Genomic DNA, 23,882 nt, shown 5'->3' on the forward strand with positions numbered 1-23,882 from the left:
CTTGCCCGGTGCTGACCACGGTTCCATACAGCCGGGTCAGAGGCCAGTTTATTACAAAGAGATCTGGCTCACTTCCCACTAGATTGCCCTCCATAGACTAATTATGCTTATTGGGTGAAAGGTAAGAGGCCAGAAGAGCCATGCTGAGTTTGAAGAACAGTGCATGTGAAACACAGAGTATCAGGCTCACCCCCCTAGTCGAGCCAAGTGCAGTACCCACAGAGCTAAAGCCAGAACTGGGAAGGTGGCAACACCTATGCATAAGATAAGAAGATTGGTGCCCCTTGGCAGCCCTACGTGGGCAGATTAGCCAGGAAATGAGAGCTGCCCAAAAGCAGAGTTCTGTGCTAGCAGGAAGGAGCCAAATGAGGTTTGTAATCCAGACTGTTCACACCAATCCTGGTGAGGCTGCCCAGGGGTAAGGACCGTGGACTAGGCATCATTTCAAAGAGGAGAGTGAATGCACAACTCGACCATATTCACCATAGTTCAGTACTTCAGTGTTTTTGTCCTCCTTTATGGTCTACAGGTCCTCCTATGACACTTATTTGTAACATGGGCTGGGGCAAGTAATATTTTTCTATTAATAATTGAGGCAAATGAGGAAAACAGGCTCAAGGACATGAAGTGGAAAGGCCTACCTGGAAAGTGATTAAACCATACCTAGATCTTTAGACAGCTAATCCAGTGCTTCCTCCACTCTCCCAAGGTGGACTGGTGTGGGCAGGGAAGCTGCAGACGGTGGAGCAAACAGGCTCAGCTGAGCCGCTGGAGGCTAAGAGGCCTTAGAAGGTAAAGAAGAGAAGGCAAAGAAAGCAGTAGAGACACGAAGGAATCTCTTGGCAAATTTGGGAGCTGGTGGAGAGACTGACTGAGTATTGCATTTATGTTGGGACATGGGAAGTCAAGTTGGAAAAGTGGGAATGGGCCAGCTGAATAATTTGGATGTGATGTGTATAATAAGGCATTGTTGTGGCTCCGTGAGAACCAGAGTAACAACGAGAGCAGGGCCTTAGGAAGATTGGTCTAGCAGTGGAATAAGGGTCTGAGTGGAATAAAGAGTCTAGAGGCAGGTACCCCAGCTAGGGTACTATTGTGGTAATTCAGGTGTGAGGTAGGAAGTCTCAGACTGAGATGGCAGCAGTGTAAAGGGTGAGGAAAGAAGAGTTCACGAGGCAATAAGAGGACATACTCGAGGACTTAGTAACGTATTAGCTATGTGAACAAAAGCTGCTCCAAGCTCTGAGGATCTAGAACAACACAGGCCTCACTGGTTCATAAGATTAGGACCTTTATTTTAGAGACATTGGACGTGATGTGACAGTATCAGAGGGACAGATAAACAGTTTGAAACTTGAGGTTACATCACAACGGAATGTCTAGAGGTTGCTCTCCTTTATAAATACACTTTGAAGCACTTGGATGGAAAAAGAAATGCTATATTAGCACATTTGCTATAATCATAAAAACCAAAATATAGCTTTCTTTCACATTAATTTTATTAGTAATTGTAAAATAAAAACAATTTAAGAAAATAGTTTCCTTTTCAAGACATAGAAACTACAGTCTTTGCAAAATATACACACCCAGCATTGTTACAATACATATCCTTGTATATACCTTGGACATTATAAAAGTGTTTTAAAAAAATCACACCCTGTAAAAGCTGGGAGAAGAAACATTTTCTCCAACTTTGGTCATACATTGTGGCATTCAAGCACTGAAACCACACTGTTGAAATAAAACATGTCTGTAGTGTACAGGCCCAAGGGGGTCTACCTTTCAAGATCCTGTAGGTTCTTTTATTGTGCAAGGTAAAGAACCAGAAGAGGGTTCCCTGAGAGTTAATTTACTTTAGATTGCTCAAGCAATGGTTTACTTTCTGTACTTTATCACTGAACTAAAGGACGGATAAATAAGGCCATGGGAACCCATCTTGGGCAGGGCCCCTCCCCAGAGTCCCCACCTATGAAGCATGTCTCCTACATGAGGATTTCTAACCTTTGAGCCCTAAAATGCCCTAAATCTATACTTATCTAAGATGCTTGCAAAATGATGCTTTTGCAACTCTAAACTCTAACATCGCCAGTTAGGCTAAAGTTACAATGATAGTGTGAGTCCCCTAAATAGGCCTCTTTTAGGCTCTGTCAGGTGGGCAGCACTTGGGAAGATCAGCAAGCCAAAAATTCCCTCTTGGAACTACTGGGAAAAGGTCCTTTCTCACCAAGGCATAAACCTCAGAAGTCAAGTTCCTCCTTACTTTGGAAGCATTGTGATGAGAGGGTGGGAAAGAGCCTGTAATTGTTCAGATCTGTAGGCTTAAGATAATAATAGGTGCTAGGTCTGACACAGTGAGAGGTGGAGACCATTACAGCCTCACCAATAAAGGGCTCATTGTGACAAGGAGCCATTTGCGTGGACTCCCTGCCTCCTGACTGACCTCCCAAGTTTTCCTAAATATTACATTCTCTCTTTAGCTGTAGAGCAGTGGCTTGATGAAGTTCCAAACATAAAATATGCTGTTTGAATTCATAACACTAGTACCATGGTGCAGCACTAACATTTAATACCATATTGATTTATTAGAATTTAACAGTGATTTTTTTTCTATTTAAGAAACTACACAAATCAATCAACCATGGATTCACAGGTCTTTACATTTAATATAGAACATGAGGCATTATTACATATAATTCCATAAGGGAAAAAGACCATAAAAATAAGTTTACTAGGATTACTGTACTTTAAAAAGTAGTTTAATATATATATATATATATATATATATATATATATATATATATATTCTCCAAAGTTCTCTAAGTATTTGGTTTAGAAGGTAAGAGAGGTATCTATTAGGATGAACCATAAGAAACTATGGGGTTTTTTGTAAGTTAAAAAGGTAAAATCTCATCAATTTCTTATGGTTCAACCTGATAAAATCCTGAGAAAATTTTATTTGGCATCACACCATAAGGTCAACTGAATTTATAAAAAATCAAATTTCTAGTTCTGAGAAAACACTTCAGGATGGAAATGTGCACATTGGTCATGCCAAAATTTCTCACTTGTGATTTAAACACCTGAAATGTTAGCATGTTAAAAAAAAACGTAGTGCAGTTTCAAAAAAAAACAGAGGACAATTAAAATTATATAATGTAGCCACAGTTGCTAATGCCACTCAAGCAGAAAACTACTAGCCAAATTTGATGATTTAAAGATTTAAGTTTACATATCAAAATTTCAGCATTAAAGTGAAAAAGGCACAAATAGGGGTTAAAAGAATGACGATCATTTTTAAAAGCCTTGAAAATAAGGCTAATTCATTTGTTTTATAAACACCATTAAGTAGGCACCTACTCCAAATTTCAGCTTTGGCCTCCTAAATGGCATTACATTTCAAATGAATTATCAACATAACACTAATTATATAGCAGCATTGTTATCAGTAAGTCTCTTAGCCTCTACACTGCTAAAAGAGCATCTAAAATTTCCTCCCACCTGTATCCCATCAGTACCAAAAATACACTTTGAAAAATTACAGATATTTATACTTAGCCATAAAAAATTGTGCAGTTTTTCTTCAACTAATGATCTGTCCTCTTATCAATGCCACCCCAATAACAACAAAAAACCCAAAACCAAAAAATAATTGATTAAAATAAAGTTGCTACACCAAACTGACTGGCTGTTTTTAACTAATTAAAGACATACCATATTCAAAAGTGGCACTTTAATTATGAAATTTATTAAATATAATCAATGAAGTAAATGCAGATTTTCCAGGTGTGTGTATGCATGTGTGTGTGAAGTGTCTGAACTGGGTGATGGTGTTCTTTAAAAAAATACACATTTATAAAAGACCCCAACAACCGACCCTTGGTGCTCACATAGGCACCTCTTGTCTGTGTGGCCCGCTGTTGCTGTAGCAGTGTAACCATTAAACGTTTCCTTGTTCTTAAAAAATAAATAAACACATTTCAGCAATGATGCTTCATCTGGAACTCTGGTACCACTTACGAATGGCGGCTCCAGTACTGCTGGCTACTACACAGAGGGAGCCACCCACTGTCCACCATGATGGTATATTATTAAAGAAAATAACCTGAAAGATAAAAGCAAAGACCACATCCATCGTCTTCATTAGTGCTACCAGGCCTGCTTTTTCTATCTGAATGGCTTTTGTGAGAAACACCTGACCCCCCAAACCACACAGCCCAATTAGTATGAGAAACAGCCTGTCCAACCCACAGTAGGGCAAACTCCATTCTCCTAATGCAAAAAGGACAGTGACGCACTCGATGAGGCCAGCCACTACATAATACCAAATGCTCAACATGTAGTCCACAGATTTCCCCATTTTCCTTAGGATGACCAGAGTCACCGCAGCAAAGACGGCATGTGCAAGCGCTGCGAACGTGCCCTTCAGGTGGACTGAATAGTCTTCTTCCATCTCCACGGCACTGGAACCAAACAGAAATGGTGGCCTCACAATAAGGATCACTCCAGTGATCGTGAATGCGGTGAAGAGAGCATCCCAAGGGCTGTATTTTTCCTTGAGAAATATGCAAGCAAATATAGATGTAAACACTGGACAGCTAAATGTGATAACTGTGGCATCAGCGAGGGACGTTGCCTGGAAGGCGTAGTATAAAAGGATCATGGCAATAGAACCGAGGACTCCTCTGAGAAGGAGGAAGATTCGTTGACTTTTTGGGCCTATAAATCCAGTTCTGTAAATTCAAAGAAAGGAATGAGTATTAAACGAACTTGGAATTTGTTTGCAAATTACACTTTTAAATCAAACATTATTTTAAAAGTCCTAAAACTATCAAAAAAAAAAAAAGAAATAGTAAATTAATTATTATGTCTACAACTATTATACACCTTTTAAAAAGTGTTTCCTAAATACAGCTAATGACATTAATGTGTTCACAGTATAAGCTAAAATAGTACGAGTGAAATACATAAATAGTGTAATTATAATTCAGCAACTCTAGGTGTTATTTCCCCTATGTGTAGATATATGCTTGCAAAAGAGACAAAAAGGAAAATAAACTGAAATGTTCATTGTGGTTATACCTCAATAGGTAGACTCATAGGTAATTTTCCTTCTTTATATTTCCCCCCCAATTTTCTCTAATGAAAAAATGTTATTTTTATAATAAATACAAGTTAGTGACTTAGCTGCCTCACATAAGACAACTTGGGAATGTGAGTGAGCATTCTCAGTCCTATGAGTTTTCCTATTAAAGCTGAGGCAATGCTAAAATTTATTTTAGCCACTGAATGTGAGACAACTTTTCATTGTTCTCCTTAGGAGAAGAGCTAAAATGTACTGGAAAAGAACCTGTAGCATTCAGATAAATATAATAACTGTTGCTCAAGTGCTTTTCAGTTAAGTATTTACAGAGTACTGTGTAAGTTCCTGCTAAGGGAGGCTCACTGCTCTGTACCACGGCTGAACTCTTTCGGAGCAGGATCTAGGCCTGATACGGGGACCCTGGGTCTCTGGAGTTAGAAATGAAAGTGTGGTCTCCTTGGGTCCATACTTAGAGAAGCTAAGAGTCTTCCGTGATAGTGAAATGGGTCAAAATAGGTTAATGCCAGTGATTTAAGAAAATTCTTCTAAGTGCTCTCCTGACAATATTTTTATTCCAAAAAGGAAAGAATGGCTGTTTATAGCATCAGTGGTCTGTTGCCACCCTTAGGAATTTCTGAAGTCTTAGCATCATTTCCTAAAATACTGTGACTTGTCCATAATTACATGAGAATTTCCGACAATATTTTTGAGCTCAGCAGATTTTCACCTTTTCCCACCAAAGTCTCCAGATAAGGAGTGAAACTATTCTAAGTAAATCTGTGCCGAGTTACAGATACAAGGAACCTTTGGCAGCAAGTGGCTGAAGTTTTAAATCTGGAGTTTAAGCATCCTTACCCAAAGAGAGAGAGAGCCAAAGAGCCACCAGGAACCCGGCGGTTGTTCCTCCCAGGGTTCTAAGTGTGTTGAGGTCACAACAGTGTGGCGGAGACATAGTTTTAACCTGGGGAGGGTGTGTGTAGGGGGGGGTCCATGTGGAAGAGGAAGAGGGGCTGGGTGGGGAGAGAACAGTAAGGATGGGGAATACAGTTTTTATGCAGGGTAGAGAACAAAGAATATCATCCCCTCCAGTTTACAGATGAGGACACTGAACAAGAAAGGAGTTAAAATGGCATTTCCCAAGATCCCCTTTCCCCTCTCCCATAGCACCCTGGCGGGAAGACCTAAATATCATTAGTGTAACCTTCTGTCTGCCTTGGTGGCAGAGCAGCCTGTTCTCCTTAAAGAAACCTCTGACACTAGGAGACACTGCTGTTTCCTCTCGTTTACTTTTTTCTTCCAAATACTAGTTATGCCAAAGGCAAGAAGGGAGGGTGGCACAAGATGGGGGGAGGAATTGCACAAGGAAAGCTCTGTTCTCAAAATAGGAGGTGGTGAATAATTGAATCTGTTTCCCCTCCTTTGTTGGGCATATGGTTTTTGTTCATGAGGGCATCTTCTGTGGGTGGATCCTTGTGACTTTTCATTAATCAGAGCCAAAGGGTGTAGGGACTGGTAAATCTATGAGAGGAATAAAGCAGATGCTATAGAGTAAATAAATTAAGCAGGTCAAAAGATTTACAAACATGTATTAATATCTTCTACTTTGCAGGTAAGAAATACTTACTTTCTGTATATTAAGCAAGGGATAATGATTAGCATTTGGAACACACATCGGAATGCACTAATTTCTACAGCATGGATGTCTTGCACTTTTTTAACCAATAAAGAGCCCACTGAGAAAAAGAAGGCAGACAATAATGTGTAAAACAAGCCAAGTCCAGGGCAGGGTGCTTTCTTCTCAGCTTCTGAAAAAGATTAAATTCTAGTTAGTCCTTGCTTCCAAGTGTATGTTTTATCACTCTTACCTAGAAATTGAGAAAAATGGGACAATATTAACAGCTAACAGGCCACAAATATTAACCTCCTAAGCACATCCAATCTCTGGACCTGAACAATTTCCCCACCAAGAATAAACAACCGTAGACACAGGGCAAGAATTTATACCTGTATTTTTAAAATGCAGTTCACCCTATGAAATGGATTTATTTGGCTCACTGAAGACTCATCCCTCACTTGTAAGTCAAAAAGAAGTAAGAAGCTTGCCAAGACAGTGAGAGAAGTCTTTAAGAAAATGCTTGTCAAGATGGTTAGAGAAAAATGCTTCCAAGTGATATTTTGTATCATCTCATTGGTGAACTGGGCTTTATGCAAAAAGTGTCCTTTTCTGGAAAATAGGTCGTAACTGTCAGATGTGGCTACTTGTTGATTAGCTGACTTCTCCCACCAGCCTGGGAGTGTCTCCAGGGCTGGGATCTCAGCTGTCCTATTCAGGCCTGGCCCATGGGAGACTCTGAATAAATATTCACTGAATGAAAGAATATGAGAGAACTTCATGGAAAGATGTAGAGTCTAACACCACAGGCGACAGCATAATCTGGGAAGACTCTCTGTTCAGTTATTTTGAACAGTTAAGCAAATCTAACTTTTCATGGTTTATGACTTATCTTCCTTTTAGAACATAAACTCTTTGATGGCAGGGGCTAGGTTATCTAGACCTCTGACCTCAAAATGCTTAAAATTTTTTAAAGAAAAAAATTAGAACTGCTATCTAATACCAACTTCTTGGTTTGATCTGAACTAGGAAACTGCTGCTTTCTCCAGGGCATCAAGTATTCAGTCCATTAGTGACAGTCTGTAGGAGCAACCACTGCCTTTGTCGTAGCTGCCTAAGACAGGAGTAGATCCTGCTTTCAGTCTCACCCCCTGTCATTCAGAGGGCAGCAAAATGCAACAGGGTAAGCAGAGAACTCCCTAAAAGACAGGCCACACACTCAGGATTATATATATGTATTTTTTTTATTTTATTTTTTGAAACTAACACAAAAACAAGAAGAGAACAGGAAGGAAACACAGAACTGGCCCTTGTCAGTTAAGAGCATAGCAGAGCTGAAGGATGTATGGACACATGCAATTTGTAGTAAAACAAAGATTATCATTCCAATCTAGGAATTTACAATGAGTTACTCAGCCATTGAAGAGTATTGCACAATGTTTCTTTTCTTTTCTTTTTTTTAATGGCCTTTTCTGATAAAGGCAAGCACCAGGTAATACGTTTCAACCTCCTTATGTTAATTAGATACCTTTGCCCACAAGTGACAGTTTGCAAAGCAGGACCAAACCATGATGATGCAGACTTCCCCGGAGCGCTCTACAGCCTGACCTTCATAGATGGAGATGCCATTTGGGTCAGAAGCTGTTCTAGGTGTACAGGTGAAGAGAATGACTTCGAGCTAGGAGTCGCCATGGAGTATGTTCTCTGGCATAAGTGTCAGAATCCTCCACATTCTCTTCTGTGCCTGTGTGCTCAGATACTGCAGAAACCAAACTGAACATACCCGCTCAGCCCATGAGAAGGGTGCTTTAGAGGACTTCCAAGTTAAGCACCACAAAGTACATGTCTTGGCTGTGGTCTGCCTTAAAGTTCATCTTTGAAATTTCAGAATTCAGGTCCAGATAAAAATAGTTTTCTTAAAAGAAACCCAACCCTTACGTAGAACTTACGCCTTCAGGCAGAATAGAACAGGAAGCTCAGGGACAGAAAACATCTCCCTGGTCTAAATTTCAAGGACCTTCTCCAACCTAAACTTTTTAATTTTTCTCCATGAATATTTTAACTTAACATGATATTTTAACTCGTTTAAAACTTTATTTTACATCCCTGGCTCTGTTTATTTTTTTCCCTTAAAACACGTACACACATATTTTCTGGCCTGCCAACGCTTAAGGCCCATGCTCCTGACTGGGACAGGACAGTTGCTACAAGGTCAGGATGAACTTAATTATTTGTTATGAGGGTGAGGACTGGTTCTTCTCAGGCAAACCTCAGTCTCTTACAGAACAATCATTTCAATTCTCTCTGTCGAAGTAGATGAACAAGAGAGTAGTATAAAGCAAAGAGGCATTTGCTTACGTAATGTGCTTCCACAGTCATATTCTACTGTAAGCATAATTAACAATTTGGCAACTGTAAATAATTTAAGTAAGTAGCCACAGTGCAATTTCCTGAGTCAGAAGAAAACGGAAAAGTTGCTCAGTTTCTGTATCCTCTGTTTTAAACTGGTGATCACTACCTGGGTTAGGAATTGGAAGCAACTGAATCAACTTTTAAAACTTCAATTCTTGAGCCACTAAAGTGGGTCCGTCCCCAGACCCACTGAAACAGGATCCCGGTCAGTGTAAAAACCTCCACTGGTTTCAGAATGCACTGCTCCCCTAGAGAGCTTCCTCCTTCCAGGGTTATGTAAGGCACAAACCAAGACAGCTTCTCCTTGCTTCAGTCAAAAATCACGTTGTCCCTCAAGAAACTAAATAGATGTCTTAGGATAACAATATGCTGTTTGTGAAGGTCATCCAAGAATGTAAGAAAAATGGGTAATAGTTTTGACCTAAACTTGAACATGAATGAACTTTAAGATAACCAGTTGGGTTAAGAGGCTAAAATGATACAGTCACAAAGTTCAATGACAATAAGAGAGTGTTTCTACAGCAATCCCATTTTTGGAATATTATCTGGTCACCTTACAATCAGTATTCCTAAGTCTTAAAGTTAGCAACTTCCTCTGAAATTAAAAGACCCCTCAAGATTCTTAGGTGCAGTTGCCTGCATTGGTTTTGCCATGTGCTGCCTGAAGTATTCCTCTTTAGTTCACAAACAGGGGAGCCATTTAAAAGTTTGTAAGGGCTAACTCAGCAGTCCATTAGAACAACATTTGGCCATAGGATGTTAAGGAGAGAAAATGACCTCTTCAAAACTGCACATCTGGTCAATTCAGCTGAGGGTAACTTGTCTGGAGGCACTAACCCATGTAAAATGATCATAAGTCTAATTGTTTCTGTTAGTATTTAGGAGAAAAATGGAGCAAGAACCATCTTCCTGGGGTTTGTGTCTCTATAAAGTTTGTGAACTGTGACTCAGGAAAGTGCACACAGGGAGGAGGGAAAAGTGGGGTCAGCTAAAAGGTCAGCTAATAGAAGTCCCAGGTCACATTTAGGAGAGGTGACCCAGATGATGTGGTGGTGCAGACTGTGTAACTTTGTCTTGAAAGGAGATCTGCCTGTTTCCTTCTTCTTAGAGGAAGCTGCTCCGGTGGGCAGTGGAGTTCAAGGAGCAATGTACTTGTGGCTAGGAGAAAGGGCCCTGGGCAAGGTCTCTGACGAAATGGGACCCTATCCCTGGTGCTGCCCCGACCTGCGGAGTGTCTCATCCACACATGCCAGATCTTGGGAAAAACAAAGCAAACAAAACCCTTCTAGAGCCCTCATCTTCCCTGCCTTAATTTCCTCATTTGTTGAAGGAAGATGCTGAACGAAACAAAGGGTTTCTCACGCAGGGTCCCTAGCTTTGGAGGCGGGTCTGTGAACTGCTTACTCATTCATGTAAGACTGTGCCTCTGTCTCGTTTTGCATCCGTTGCTAAAAATTCCTCCTAACCCAAAAAGATTAAGAACCACTGGTCCTACTCAACTCTGGCTCCCTAAGATTCTCAGACTCTGGGACAAACATTTTTCTAGCCTCGACGCTTTTCAATTTCCTCGTCGAGGAACACCGTTTACCATCAAGATCAGTTTTCTTGGTTAGCTTCCTCCCAACCTGGGCCAGCTGCGGGATGGCCTCTCTCGGTGACCCTCAACCTCCAACCTCGAGCAGGGCACACCAAAAGGCAATCTGACTCCACGATCCTGTCCTCAACATTTTAATTATAGGAACAGTTTCAGAATCCCAAACAGGTTCCAAAACAATCAGAAACTTTCTCCGGTCTTCGCGTCGACCAGGGCGCAGGGGGCTTCTGCTTTGCAGCCCCCCCAGGTGCCAGTGTAAGGGTGTTCTCGAGCTCTAGGCACCGTGGGAATGGGGGGCGCGGTCCGCACGGTGCCCCCGGCCGGCGGCTGCGCGGACCCCCATCCTCTGGCGCCTGCCTTGTCCCCTACGGGCGAGACCCGAGCGGGGGTCGGCACCCCACACTCACCCTGCTGCGCGCTCGAGCCGCACGGCGAGGAACCGCATTGCCAGCACCTGCCAGGACCAGGGGTCTCCGCTACCTCGGCGGCAGCCGGCTGCTGGCTGGCGCCCGGGGGCCGGTTGTCCTTCATCTGCAGCCCGGACTCCAGCTGCTCCGCGGCCCCGGAGTTGTCCAGGGGCCGCATCGCCGGGCGGCGTTCTCCACGCGGCCACGGCGGCGTCTAGCGCCCGCGGCAGCGGGTTTGCTGCCCAGCTCTTCCGGCCGGTTGCCGTGGCGGTGCGGCGCATGCGCGCGTGGCCCTCCTCCCTCCGTGCCCCACCCCCGCCCCCGGGCCCCCTCCCGCGGGGACAGCGCTTGTCCTTCGCCGCCCTCTCACCTTCAGCTCCCCGACCTCTTGCGCTGGGGGAGGCCATCGCCTCCCAGGTCAAGCTGCGGCGCCCGGGGCTGGCCCGAAGGCGTCCATCCCTCTGCTGCGGTCTGGCTAGACTGGCTAGCGTCTTGGAGCCATCCTTCCCAAGGCACACAGGACCCCTTTCTGTCATTGCAAAGGGAGGGAAGGACCCCCGCGGATCCTGTGGCTTTCTCTTGGGGCAGACCGTCAGGAGGTTAGGGGAGTGTGCTTTTACTTACTCTGAATACAGTAGCGCCGCATTCAGCACCTCTGGGACACCCTGAAGACCTTGCCAAGTACTGTGCCTGTCTCTGAAGGATCCAGAGTTTTTCCTCTGTTGTGTCATTGCCATTTATCCAAGGAGGGTAGAATTTTACCATAGGGAAAACCTATCTATAAGACTGGAGCAAGACCCATTTATATGTTTTGTGTAACTGTAGGCATTTATTGTTGATCTTCATTGCTTTTCTCCCTCTCTCTCTTCCTCATTACCTCCTTCCTCCCTCCCTGTCTCTTCCTTCCTGTTGTTGACTGAGACATCCTAATATGGTTAGATATAAAATTACAATAATCTGATGTAACTGCACGTGGTAAAATCAAAGATATATGTCATTTGGCCCCAGGATTCACTAATGCCTCTTTATGTTTACGTAATTCTTTTTTCATCTCTTTGCTTGCTTCAAATATGAGAGGAGAATCTCTGGGCAAGGATGAACCTGTCTAAACTGTTCTAGGTCCAAGCTCGAACAGGTTACTAAACAAGAGAATGAGGTTTGCCTTTACTTAGATTTTTGCACAAAGTGGTCCATAGATAAACAATATTGGACTTGAAGTCAGGAGTTCTGGGTTCTGGCTCTGATTCTGTCACTGAATGTGTGACCTTGGACAGTCACCAGGGTGCTACCTGAAGCCTTGGTTACTTCATTTAGTTAGTATAGATAAAATATTTCCCTTCCTACTTTGCAGAGTTGTGCAAATGAAGTGCAATGGTGTGCGCAAAAGCACCTTGTCACCTGGAAAGCACTTTACTGGAAAATCAAGTTTATTTTTAAGTAGAGCAAACATATAATTTATCCTCCGAACTTGAACTTTTTTTTTTTTTAGAGTAACAGAGGGAGCCCTTTTAAAGATTATACAGGGCAATAGGCATAAACTGGGACTGCCCTAGGCAAACTGGGACAAATTGCCACCTGAAGTTGAACATGACGAACATATACCTTTGCCTTATTCTTAAAAAGAATTTAAGGCTACTTACAAGAATATATGCAATGGATTTTGTTCTTGGTGGTGGTAGTGGTGTTTTGGTGGTGGGGAAATTGTAGGGAGGGGTGGTGCGGGTGGTAGATCATGATTATGAAGCAAGAACCAAGAAGCTTCTACAGACATCAAGAAATTGAGTGCAATTTCACAGTTGCATTCTGAGATTTAAGTGCGCAGAGCATTTGAAGAGCCCATAAGATACTGTAATTTATAGGGAATATATATTTGGCCACATTTAGATGACCAAAATGTATTTCTCACATATATTTGATCTTCAGTCGTGGTTCCTGGTTCATAGCTCTCAAAACCTTTGGAATTTCCTGAGCAATAAGAGCAATGGGAGCATCTTTTGTCACAATATTTGGCCTCTAATTCTCAGTTCCTGAAATGACTTCTGAACCTTAGCAATGAAATGGATGTCTTGTTATTCATAATAAGCCTCTTTCCACCACAACTGGGTTTATATTAATGAGGTGACTTTTAGAAAGCACCTAAGGATGGGGTCTGGTTGCCAGGGGGAACCAACCAGGGGATTGGAGGGTTGGCACTTTCTGTCCCACCCCGACCTTCGACCTCTGGGGTGGAGCTATGAGCTGGAGATTACATTCACTCACAGATGGCCGGTGATTTAATCAATAATACCTGTGTAATGAAGTCTCCATAAAAACCCAGAAGGAGGGGTTCAGAACATAGCTTGGTGAAGGTGCTGGAGAGTGGCATGTGTGGAGAGGGCATGGGAACTCTGCATCCTTTCACTGTACCTTGCCCTGTGCAGCTATATGGCTATTCCTGAGTTTAAAATATTTTTTATAATAAACTAATGATCTAGTAAGTAAAATACTTGTTTCAGTTCTGTGAACTGCTCTAACAAATTAATCAAACCCAAGGAGGAGGCCATGGTAACCTCTGACTTATAGCCAGTTAGTCATAGGTCCAGGTAAGAACCTGGACTTGCAACTGGCATCTGAAGTCCAAGGAGAGAGTCTTTGGAACCTCCAGCCTATTAGCAGGTTGGTCAGAAGCACAGGTGATAACCTGGGCTTGTGATTGGCATCTGAAGGGGTGGGGGCAGTCTTGTAGGAGTGAGTCTTTAACCTGTGGGATTAACCTGTGCTATCTCCAGGTAAACAGTGTTAGAATTGAGTTGAATTGTAATACACTAATCTGTCCAGAGAACTGTTGTTGGTGTGGGGAAACCTCCCTCCTCCCCACCATCATTGTGGAATTGGGTCCAAGGATCCTTTTAGTCTCCCTCTTGGAAAGGTGAAGATGGTGGCTAGGAAGTATAAGGAAGAAAGAAATGGATGATTTGAGCAAGAAGTACCTTAAGTACTTCACTTTGGTTACCATCCTCAGAAAGGGAGAAAAGAAAGAGAAGAAAATAGATACCATACCAGTGTTGACTAATGCCAGCTAAAAATTGGCACTTGCCATCTGCCTCTACGAGGATTAAGTCTCTAGCCCCTGCAGTCGCTGACCTTCAACACAGCCTGAAAGGAGTTCAGGCTGGAGATCAAAAATGAGGCACTCTGTGCTCTGGGGGAAAAAACTGGCAGAACAGGCCTGCTAGATAGCTAGATATTTTCAGGAGAAGATTTTATGAGCCCAAATTCTTGCAGCTTCTCATATCTAGAAAAGCACTAAAATCATTAGTGGTGACATCTGCTCCTCGTGACTAGCAGCAAGCATCTGCCAAAATGTGCTTGGTTGCATGTACCCCCTTCACTATAATCATGTATAATACTAACCTTCTCCCTTACCTCTTTGGAGCAGCTCCTCAGAGCTGTCTGAGATGTTGTCTTCCAGGATATAGTCCTCATTTTGCCCCAAATAAAACTTAACTCACAACTCTCACATTGTGCTTTTTTTTTTCTTTTTTTCTTTTTCAGTTGACACTAAGGTGACTAAACAGTGATAGAATGATTTTGGTCTTGAAATTCATTCAACTTCCTTTCCCCCTGCTGCTGACCTTGCTATATGAATGATATCAGTTACAGTCATTCTTGTTTGCTAAACGAGAGCCATGCAAAACAAACATAAAAAGCAACTGGTAAGAGAAATTTAGATCAGACTAGAAGTAAGAAGACACGGCTCTGTTGCAGCCCCACCCAGCAGAGGCATGGAGTGGTTAAATTCTTCTTTGAACATTGTTATATCAAGGCTCTGATGACCTCAGCATTAAGCTGGTGAGAGGTGGATTCCCCCCATAATGTGAAGAGTGGGGCAGAAATCCCAACTGTGGGGGAGACCAGCTCAGCCCGTTGTGGTGGTCTAGGTGAGATTTTGACCTCAAGGCAGAGGAGGCAGGGAGAAAGGCTTGATTACGAGGTAGCTAGGAGACAGAATGTGAAAGAGTATTGCTTCTATATGTAAAATCATGCAGTGTTCCAAATGAAATTCTTCTGCTTTGGAAGGAATTCAATCCTCCAACGAAAACAGGAGCTCTCCACAGGATGCCAGCTAACCACAGTGGGGGTGGCACTCCTATAGTTCTGGTGTCAAGAAAGCAGAAGGAAGGTGAAAGGAGATGAGAGGCGGGCTCTAACTGTCCTATTAACAAGTGAGAGTCCAAAATCTTCATCATCCCAGTGGTGGCGGAGGGAGACCTCCAGCAACCCCAGGAGTTCAACTCCTGATTTCCACTACTGTTTGTGTGTCAGGGATGGTCTTAAGTGAGACATTTGTAAATCTGGAACCCTTCTAGTATGTCTACCTGATGCATACCAGACTGGTACCTTAGTACTGATTTGAAAGACTCCATTGCCCCCCGACCCTCACCCCAAAATTAGTTTCTTACTCTTTGAACTAATGCACCTTCTCATTTGGAAGACAGAAGTTCATTCCAAAGCATGAGGGTCAATGGTTGTGTTTTGGGGGAGATGAGTATTGTGGAACATAAGATCGAAATTCTAAATGCCTTGGCAAATGAAAGAAGGAACAAGCAAAATAGAGGTGGTTTATTATAAACGTAGGATAGTACATTAGAGAGGCAAAATAAACTGTTTCAATAGATGATAAAGAACTAACTCCAGAAGTATAGCAGGTTCCTCAAAAAAAAAGTTAAACATAGAATTATCTTATGATTCAGAAATTTCACTTCTGGGTACATGCCCAGAAGAACTGAAAGCAAGGAATCAAACAGATATTTGTACACCAATCCTCATAGCAGCATTATTCACAGTAGTGGAAAGATGGAACCCCACAGATTCATCCATAGATGAATGGATAAAGAAAATTTAGTATATACATAGAATGGAATATTATTCAGCCTTTAAAAAGGAATGAAATTCTGACACATGCTACATGGATGAACCTTGAAAACATTATACTATGAAATAAGCCAAACCTAAAAGGACAAATACTGCATAATTCCCCTTATATGAGGGCTCTAGAATAGTCAAATTCACAGAGACAGAAAATAGAATGGTGGTTGCCAGGAACTGAGGGGAGGAGGGAACAGGGAGTTATTGTTTAATGAGTACAGATTGTCAGTTTCAGATGATGAAAGAGTTCTGTGGATAGATCATGGTCATTGTTGTATAGCAGTGTGAATTCACCTAATGCCACTGAACTGTACACTTTAAAATGGTTAAAATGGTCAATTTTACATTATATACATTTAGCACTATTTTAAAAAGTTAAAAAATATGCCAGGGAAAACCCTTCTAAGGGTGTGCAGCAGACAGGTAATAAGCCAGCAATGTACATCTAAACTTAAAGTAAACCTGGGTCTGCGTACAAACTGAGGCATGCAAGATATTTTCCCCAGCACCGGCCACACCCTCTCTTCAGTTCTGGCTCATGATTACAGAGTGGAGATGATGCATAAAAAAGGAAACTAATTGTAGGAAAAGAGGTAGCCTATTATTGCATGTACCATACTTCTGAAACTTTTCCATCCAAGTATCCCTCACAGCTAAAGAGTGTAGACTTGGAACTCTAATTTCTAGACACAGAGTTTAAAGCCCTTATCAGAAACAGGAAGTTTCTTTGAAGTTCTATGTCCCATCTTAAAAATGTATGCCAATTTTCTATTCTATTCCCTAATATATTTACATTTATCTTAATTTTTGTTCATGTAACTCATTCAACAAATGTTATTTGAGTGCCTATGCCAGATCCTGGATCGTTTACAGTTCTTAGCAGGGAAGAGTAGGGGACAAAAGAGGCAAGGCTGCTGTCTTCACAGGGGTGGGGTCAGCAATGATGGAGGAGTGAAAAATGAGGCCGGCATGACCCAGCATCGTGCAAAACCAATGCTCAGCCGTGTGAGTGAGTCTTGTTTAGCTCCCTACTCCCTCCGAGTTTGATACACTGACCTGGGAGTCAGGACATGGTTCTGTGTGGTTGTAGAGTTCTGGACGCATGAACCTGGCCCTCTTCATCTCCATTTCCTCAGCTCAGAAGTCACAGGGCTGGATCCCAGAGCAGTCACTGCTGGGCAGAGGAGAGCCCTGTGGGCCTTAGCGCTGCCAGGACTTTCTCCGGCCATTCCTTGCTTTGCTATTCTCCTCTGTCCCTGCGCTAGAAGAGGTAGCTCCCATGTAAATGATTTCTGGAGCCCTAGGGAACGCATTTCCTCCTGTGGGAACTTGCTTCCTGTTTACAGATTTTCTGAGAGTGAGGATGCCTGAACTTTAGACTTGGCTCTGTATGATAAAAGTACAATGTAATCCACTTTACCCCCAAGTTTGTTGTAATTTAGGATTTGGATTCCACCCAGCATTGCTCTTTATTAAATGTGCAAAATATGCCAAGCAGTATTAAATGCATCGTTTCATTTAATCCTTGGGTGAACTTTATCAGACAGTTTAGCATAATAGCTAAAAGCAGGGCTCTGGAGTCAGACTGCCTGTGTACCCTCCTGGCTGCGTTACTTACCAGCTGTGTGACTTCAGATGAGAGACTTAGCCTCTCTCTGAACCTCTGTTGTCAGTCTATAAGAACGGATAATAATAGTATCCAGCTGCTGTGAGAATGAAATGAGGTAATAACATGTAGAGCACCAGAGAGTAAGTCCTTTTTAAAAAACAAGGTGTGTATTTTATTAGCCCATTTTACAGATGAGAAAATTGAGGCTCCAGTTAAACAACTTGCCAAAGTCACACTAATAGGGAAGAGCAGAGATAGGATTGGAACTCAGGACCGTCAGAAGCCCATGGTCTGGATGACTACTCATCCAGATGTTTTCAAATACCAGAATTGCTGGCTTCCAAGAAGAACTCATTAGAGCAGTTTCTTTCACATTATATCCTGGCTTGAACCTTAAGGCCATTACTACGGCAATACTCCATGACTACATTCTACACTACAGTGATGCTGTGAGGTTTGCAATAGGCTTATGGTGTTTTTCTAGCATCTTGACTTTCCCAATAATGGGATTTAATGGGAAAAGAGAAATAGAGTGGACAGTAAGAGAGTGCAGGGAAAAATAGTAGAATGCCCTGGACAGGCAGACAATTCAGAAAGGGGCTAAAATCAGGTCTGTATTATTTGTGGATACCTATTCACTATGCATATTGTCTATGAACACCCACCCCCAACACCTGCCCTGAGGATTCTAGCTAAGACTGCAACTTTGAACGACAGAAGTAACACTTTATATATGCTAATTTAATTAATCTTCAGACCCATGCTCTTCAAGAAGCAGAAATGAGTTAGGAAGAGATAAGAGCTGTGGAACCTGGAGTGTGATAATGAGATATCATGATAGGTGAGATAGTAGGTTGGCTTCTGTTAATATTATTATAGAAATTGCTTTTCTTCATTTCATATCCTTTTAATTTTTAGTAATAGGAGGCCTCAAGGAGGAAGAGGGATTAGGCAAAGAGTCAGACAGCAGAGAATTCCAATACTAAACCATAAAGCGTTATTTACTTTACAGACAAACAGATGTATGGACACACATGTACATACCCACGGGCACGCGTGCGCGCACACACACACACACACACACACACACACACAGAGAGTTTGTGGCTACTACAATATAACAGAGGCCAGCAGGCCAGCATTGGTTTTCCGAAACAGCAGCAGTTTCTCCTTCAGCCGTGGTAAGGATAGGAAGCGCTAAAGAAGTTTTATTTTTACACAAATCCAGGTATATTTGTTTAAACTTGCTCCTTGCTCCAGCTGTACTTTTTAAATTATAGAACCAGGTTTTGAAGTTTTATGCAATATTTAATACATGATAAAATTTTTAGCAGTACAAAAGGATGCACTATGAATAATAAACACTTTTCTCTCTTCCCTGAATCCTGCTTCTCAGGGGCAATCACTGTCAACAATTTCTGTGTTTAACTCTTCTAGTGATTATCATTACACTCTTACACATTCTTAGGTCTCTGGTTACTGATGTAGTAACTTTAGATGATTTCTTTTATTCTGCATTGGAAGATGAAGAATTTCAGAGTATTTTACCACTTCCTACTTTCCCTTGTTCCTGCTATATCTTTTTGATCTATTGGTGTCTGGCCAAGTTGGTTTCTGGCAAAGTGGGGACCTATTTGACTTTAGGATAATAATGGTTACCCTTTGTCAAGCCTTTATTCTTGCCAGGCAGGCAATGTGCTAACACTTTATAAATGCTAATTAATTAATATTCAGACCCATGCTCTTCAAGAGGCACTCCACCCCCATTTCACAGATAAGTAAATTTAGGTTTTGGCTTGTTAAGTAATTTACTCAGAGTCCTGTAGTTAATTACTGATGGAATTATACTTAACCTTGACTCCTTAACACCAAAGCCCATGTCATTCTTTTTTTAAAAAAAAATTTATTTTATTGAAGAATAGTTGACTTACAATGTTAATTTCAGGTGTACAGCAAAGCAATTCAGTTATGCATATACATATATTTTCTTTTCAGATTCTTTTCCATTATAGTTTATCCCAAGAAATTGAATATAGTTCCCTGTGCTATACAGTAGATCCTGTTGTTTATTTATTTTATTTATATAGTAATGTGTATCTGTTAATCTCAAACTCCTAATTTATTCCTCCTCCCCCACTTTCCTCCATGGTAACCGTAGTTTGTATTCTATGTCCATGAGTCTATTTCTGGATTATAAGTAAAATTTGTATCTTTTTTTTCTTAGATTTCACATACAAGTGATATGTGATATTTGTCTTTCTGAATCTGACTTACTTCACTTGATATGATAATCTCTAGGTCCATCCATGTTGCTGCAAATGGCATTATTTCATTCTTTTATTCCATTGTATATACCACAACTTCTTTATCCAGTCATCTGTTGATGGACATTTATGTTGCTTCTATGTCTTGGCTATTGTAAATACTGCTGCTATGAATATTGCGACGTATGTGTCTTTTTGAATTAGAGTTCATGCTAGATATAAGCCCAAGAGTGAAATCGCTGGATCATATGGTAAGTCTATTTTTAGTTTTTAAGGAACCTCCATAGTGGCTGCACCAATTTACATCCCCACCAACAGTGTAGGAGGGTTCCTTTTTTATCCACACCCTCTCCAGAATTTATTATTTGTAAACTTTTTAATGATGGCCATTCTGACTGGTGGGAGTGCCAAGGCCACTTTTTAACCATTACTGCTCTAGAATAACAAATGCCTTAAGGCTAGTCTAGTTCTGCCAAGGTGAATCTTCCTTCATCCTGCGAGGTGTGTATGCATGTGTGTGTGTGCACACATGTGCACATGATCATGTGTATCCACATTTATAATGTAGAAATAAAAGATGTGACTGTGATATATTTAAAAATGGGAGAGGGAAAATGAAAGATGATAAGGCTCTTCATATATAGATACATTTATTATTATTTTGTTTGAGACAGTTAATTATCTTTTAAAGACAATAAAAAAGGAGGAGAAAAATCTTTTATGTAGACTCAAATATTTACCATTTCTGGCACCTTCCATTCTTTTGTGCAGATCTAAGTTTCTAGATGGTATCATTTTCCTTTAGCCTGAGGAACTTTTAAAAATATTTCTTGTGGAGGAGATTCTGGGAGCAAAATGGTGGAGTAGGAAAACCCTGAGCTCACCTCTACCCATGGGCACACCAAAGTTACAGCTACTTACAGAGCAACTATGGATAAGAAAGACCAGAATCTAGCAGAAAAAGATTTGCTGCAACTAGAGTTATAAGGAAGGAGCCACACCAGACGGGTAGGAGGGGTGGAGTGGAGGTATAGTCAAGGCACACCCCATACATACACCTGGTAGGTGGCCCCCAAACGGGAGGATAATTTCAACTGCAGAGATTCTCCCCAAGGAGCAACATGTCAGAGTCTCATGTCGGACTCCCCAGCCTGGGGGTCCTATACTGGGAAGAAAATCCCCTAGAACATTTGGCTTTGAAGACCAGCAGGACTTACTTCTAGGAGAGCCTGAGGGATGTGGGAAATAGAAACTCCACTCTTAAAGGGGGCACACAAAATCTCACACACTCCAAAACCCAGGGCAGAAGCAGTAATTTGAAAGGAGTGTGGGTGAAACTCACCTGCTTTAGGACCAGCCTCACCCACCAGTGGGCAGGCACCAGCTCCAAGACCCCCTGAGCCCTAGCCCTGCCCCAGAGTGGTCAGACACCAGCCCCAGGAATATTGCAGCCCCACAGCTTGTTGTGGCAGGACCCAGCCCACTCACCAGAAGGCTGGCATCAGCCCCTAGACTCCCTGAGTCCTTCCTACCAACCAGCAGGTTGTCACCCCTTCTGACACATCTTGGGTCCCCCAACCAGCTGCCCCGGGGTCCAGCTCCACCCACCAGCAGGCTGACACAAGCTTTGGGACACCCTAAACTCACAGCCAACTGTCTGGAACTGGCCCCACTCACCAGCAGACCAACACTAGATCCAGGACCCCCAGGGTTCTGCAGCCAGAGATCCTGGGACATGGCTCTGCCAACCCGTGAGCCAGTACTAGCCCCAGGAAATGCTAGGCCTTGGCCCCACCCACCAGCAGGCCAAAAACATCTCTGAGACACTTTGAACCCCCAGTCAGCTGCTGCAGGACCCAGTCCTACTCACCAGGGGGCCAGTACTGGCTTTGGGACACCCCAGATCCCATAGCCAGCTATGTCAGGAGCTGGCCTCACCCAGAAGCAGGCTGACACTAGGTCCAGGAAACCTGACCCCACAATCACCCATCACAGAACATGGCTCTGCCCACTAGTGGACCTGCACTAGACCTGGGATTCCGTAGGGTTCCACAACCACCTGCCCCATGACCCAGCCCCATGAACCAGTGCTTGGCAGCCTTTGCATAAGGCAGGGCCTAGAACTAACTGGACAGGAGGCCAGTCATGCCTACCAGGCTCCCCCACAGTACCCAGCCTGCCACAACAGAAAGACCTACATAGCCTACAAAGGGGCACCCCTAGAGCTTACAGTTCTGGTGATCAGAGGGGAGTGTGCTGCTGGGATGCCTAGGACATCTCCTACAAAAGGCCGCTTCTCCAATGGCAGGAAATGTAACTAACCTACCAGATACATAGAAATAAAAGTAGCAACTCAGGCAAAATGAAGCAGCAGAGGAGTGTGTTCCAAACAAAGGAACAAGATAGCACACAAGAAGAACTAAGTGAAGTGGAGATAGGCAATCTGCCTGATGAAGAGTTCAAGTTAATGATCATAAAGATGATCAAAAAACTCAGAAGAAAAGCCAATGAGCACAGTGAGAAGTTTAACAAAGATGTAGAGATGTAAAGAAGAAACATAGAGCTGAAGAATACAGAAACTGAAATTTAAAAAAAAATTAGAAGGAATCACAGGAGATTAGGTGATACATAGGAGCAGATCAGTGAGCCAGAAAATAGAGTAATGGAAATCACTGAAGTGGAACAGAAAAAAGAAAAAAAAATGAGGACTGTTTAAGAGACCTATGAAACCACATCAAGTGTTCTTACATGTATATTATAGGGATCCCAGAAGGAAAAGAGGAGAAAGGGGCATAGACTTTTCAAAAGAAACTCTGCAGCCAGAAGGGAATGGCATGATATATTTAAAGTGATGATAAAAGGGGAAAATTTACAACCCAGAATACTCTACCCAGCAAGGCTTTCACTCAGACTTAATGGAGGGATAAAAAGCAAAAGCTAAGAGTTCAACACCACCAAACCAGCTTTACAGAAAATGTTAAAGGGGCTTCTCTAAGTGAAGAAGAAAAGGCCACAGCTAGAAACATGAAAATTATGAAAGGAAAAGGCCATTGGTCAAGGCAGATATACAGTAAAGGTAGTAAATCAACCATGTACAAAGCTAGTAGGAAGGTTAAAAGATGAAAGCAGTAAAATAATCTATATCTGTAATACATAGTTAAGGGATACACAAAACAAAAAGATGTAAAATATGATGTCAAAACCAGTAATCATTTGGGGAGGGGAGTAAAAATGCAGGGTTGTTACAATGCATTTGAAATTAAGAGATCAGCAACTTAAAATGGTCACGTGAGGATATAGTGAATGTCCTGGGTGTTTAATGAGGTCTCTTCAGTCTGGTTGATTAGAAATGAAGTTTCCCAAAACATTGTAAGCTTAACAGTTGTTCAATTCATAGCTTCCTGGAAGTTGTTCTTTCTCTGGTAGCTATTTTTTTCTTTTTCCTGGACTGTGGTGTCTCATCTTATGCTGAGTACAGCTTAGAATCAAGTGTATCCCCATACAGATTTCTGGCACTTTTTCTCTTCATGATATCCTCCTCTCTCATGCTTTCTCTGCAAATTCTAGTTTTCTCAGTTTCAAACTCAAGTATTTGTCTCCTCAATTGAGCAAGATTCTAATGCTTTGCTTGAGTTCTTCTCTATGCCAGAACCTAAATGCCTTTAACCTGAAGCCAGGACATTTGTTTCCATACCTCATTTATTTCTCTTCTCTCAGAGATTACAGCCCTGTACAGCCTGTTGCTCAGTACCTTAAAAACATATTTTTAATATTTTTTTCACATTTATGAATATTTTATTTGTGACAGGGGGTAATATCAGTTACTCCATTACAGACTGAAGTCAAAGTCCTCTATCCTCAGTGTTTTGGTCTAATGAAGTGAAGGTCCCTTTGGTGATAGTTGAACTGAAACTCAGAAATTGAGATAGTCTTATCAAACAGCAAGGCCACTTTGGGTTTTGATCCCATGCAGATATGTAGTTACCAGCAACCCTC

General features: G+C 42.1%; 1 protein-coding gene across 3 annotated transcripts; it reads right to left on the reverse strand.

Moving 5' to 3' along the window:
* Positions 1-1,278: 1,278 nt before the first annotated feature.
* On the reverse strand, positions 1,279-11,377 carry SLC35G1 (solute carrier family 35 member G1). 3 transcript variants are annotated; one of them, XM_032491300.1, is made up of 3 exons: positions 11,106-11,377; positions 6,705-6,813; positions 1,279-4,730 (listed from the first exon to the last, which is right to left on the reverse strand). In XM_032491300.1, the coding sequence occupies exons 1-3, from the start codon at positions 11,281-11,283 to the stop codon at positions 3,992-3,994; spliced, it is 1,026 nt and encodes a 341-aa protein (XP_032347191.1). In that variant the 5' UTR covers positions 11,284-11,377; the 3' UTR covers positions 1,279-3,991. The 3 variants fall into 3 exon arrangements, with proteins under 3 accessions (XP_032347191.1, XP_032347190.1, XP_032347189.1); XM_032491299.1 differs by having other exon boundaries at positions 6,705-6,882; XM_032491298.1 differs by having other exon boundaries at positions 6,705-6,885; positions 11,106-11,376.
* Positions 11,378-23,882: the final 12,505 nt, after the last annotated feature.

This window comes from Camelus ferus, chromosome 11 (assembly GCF_009834535.1).
Source record: "Camelus ferus isolate YT-003-E chromosome 11, BCGSAC_Cfer_1.0, whole genome shotgun sequence".
Lineage (NCBI taxonomy): Eukaryota > Metazoa > Chordata > Mammalia > Artiodactyla > Camelidae > Camelus > Camelus ferus.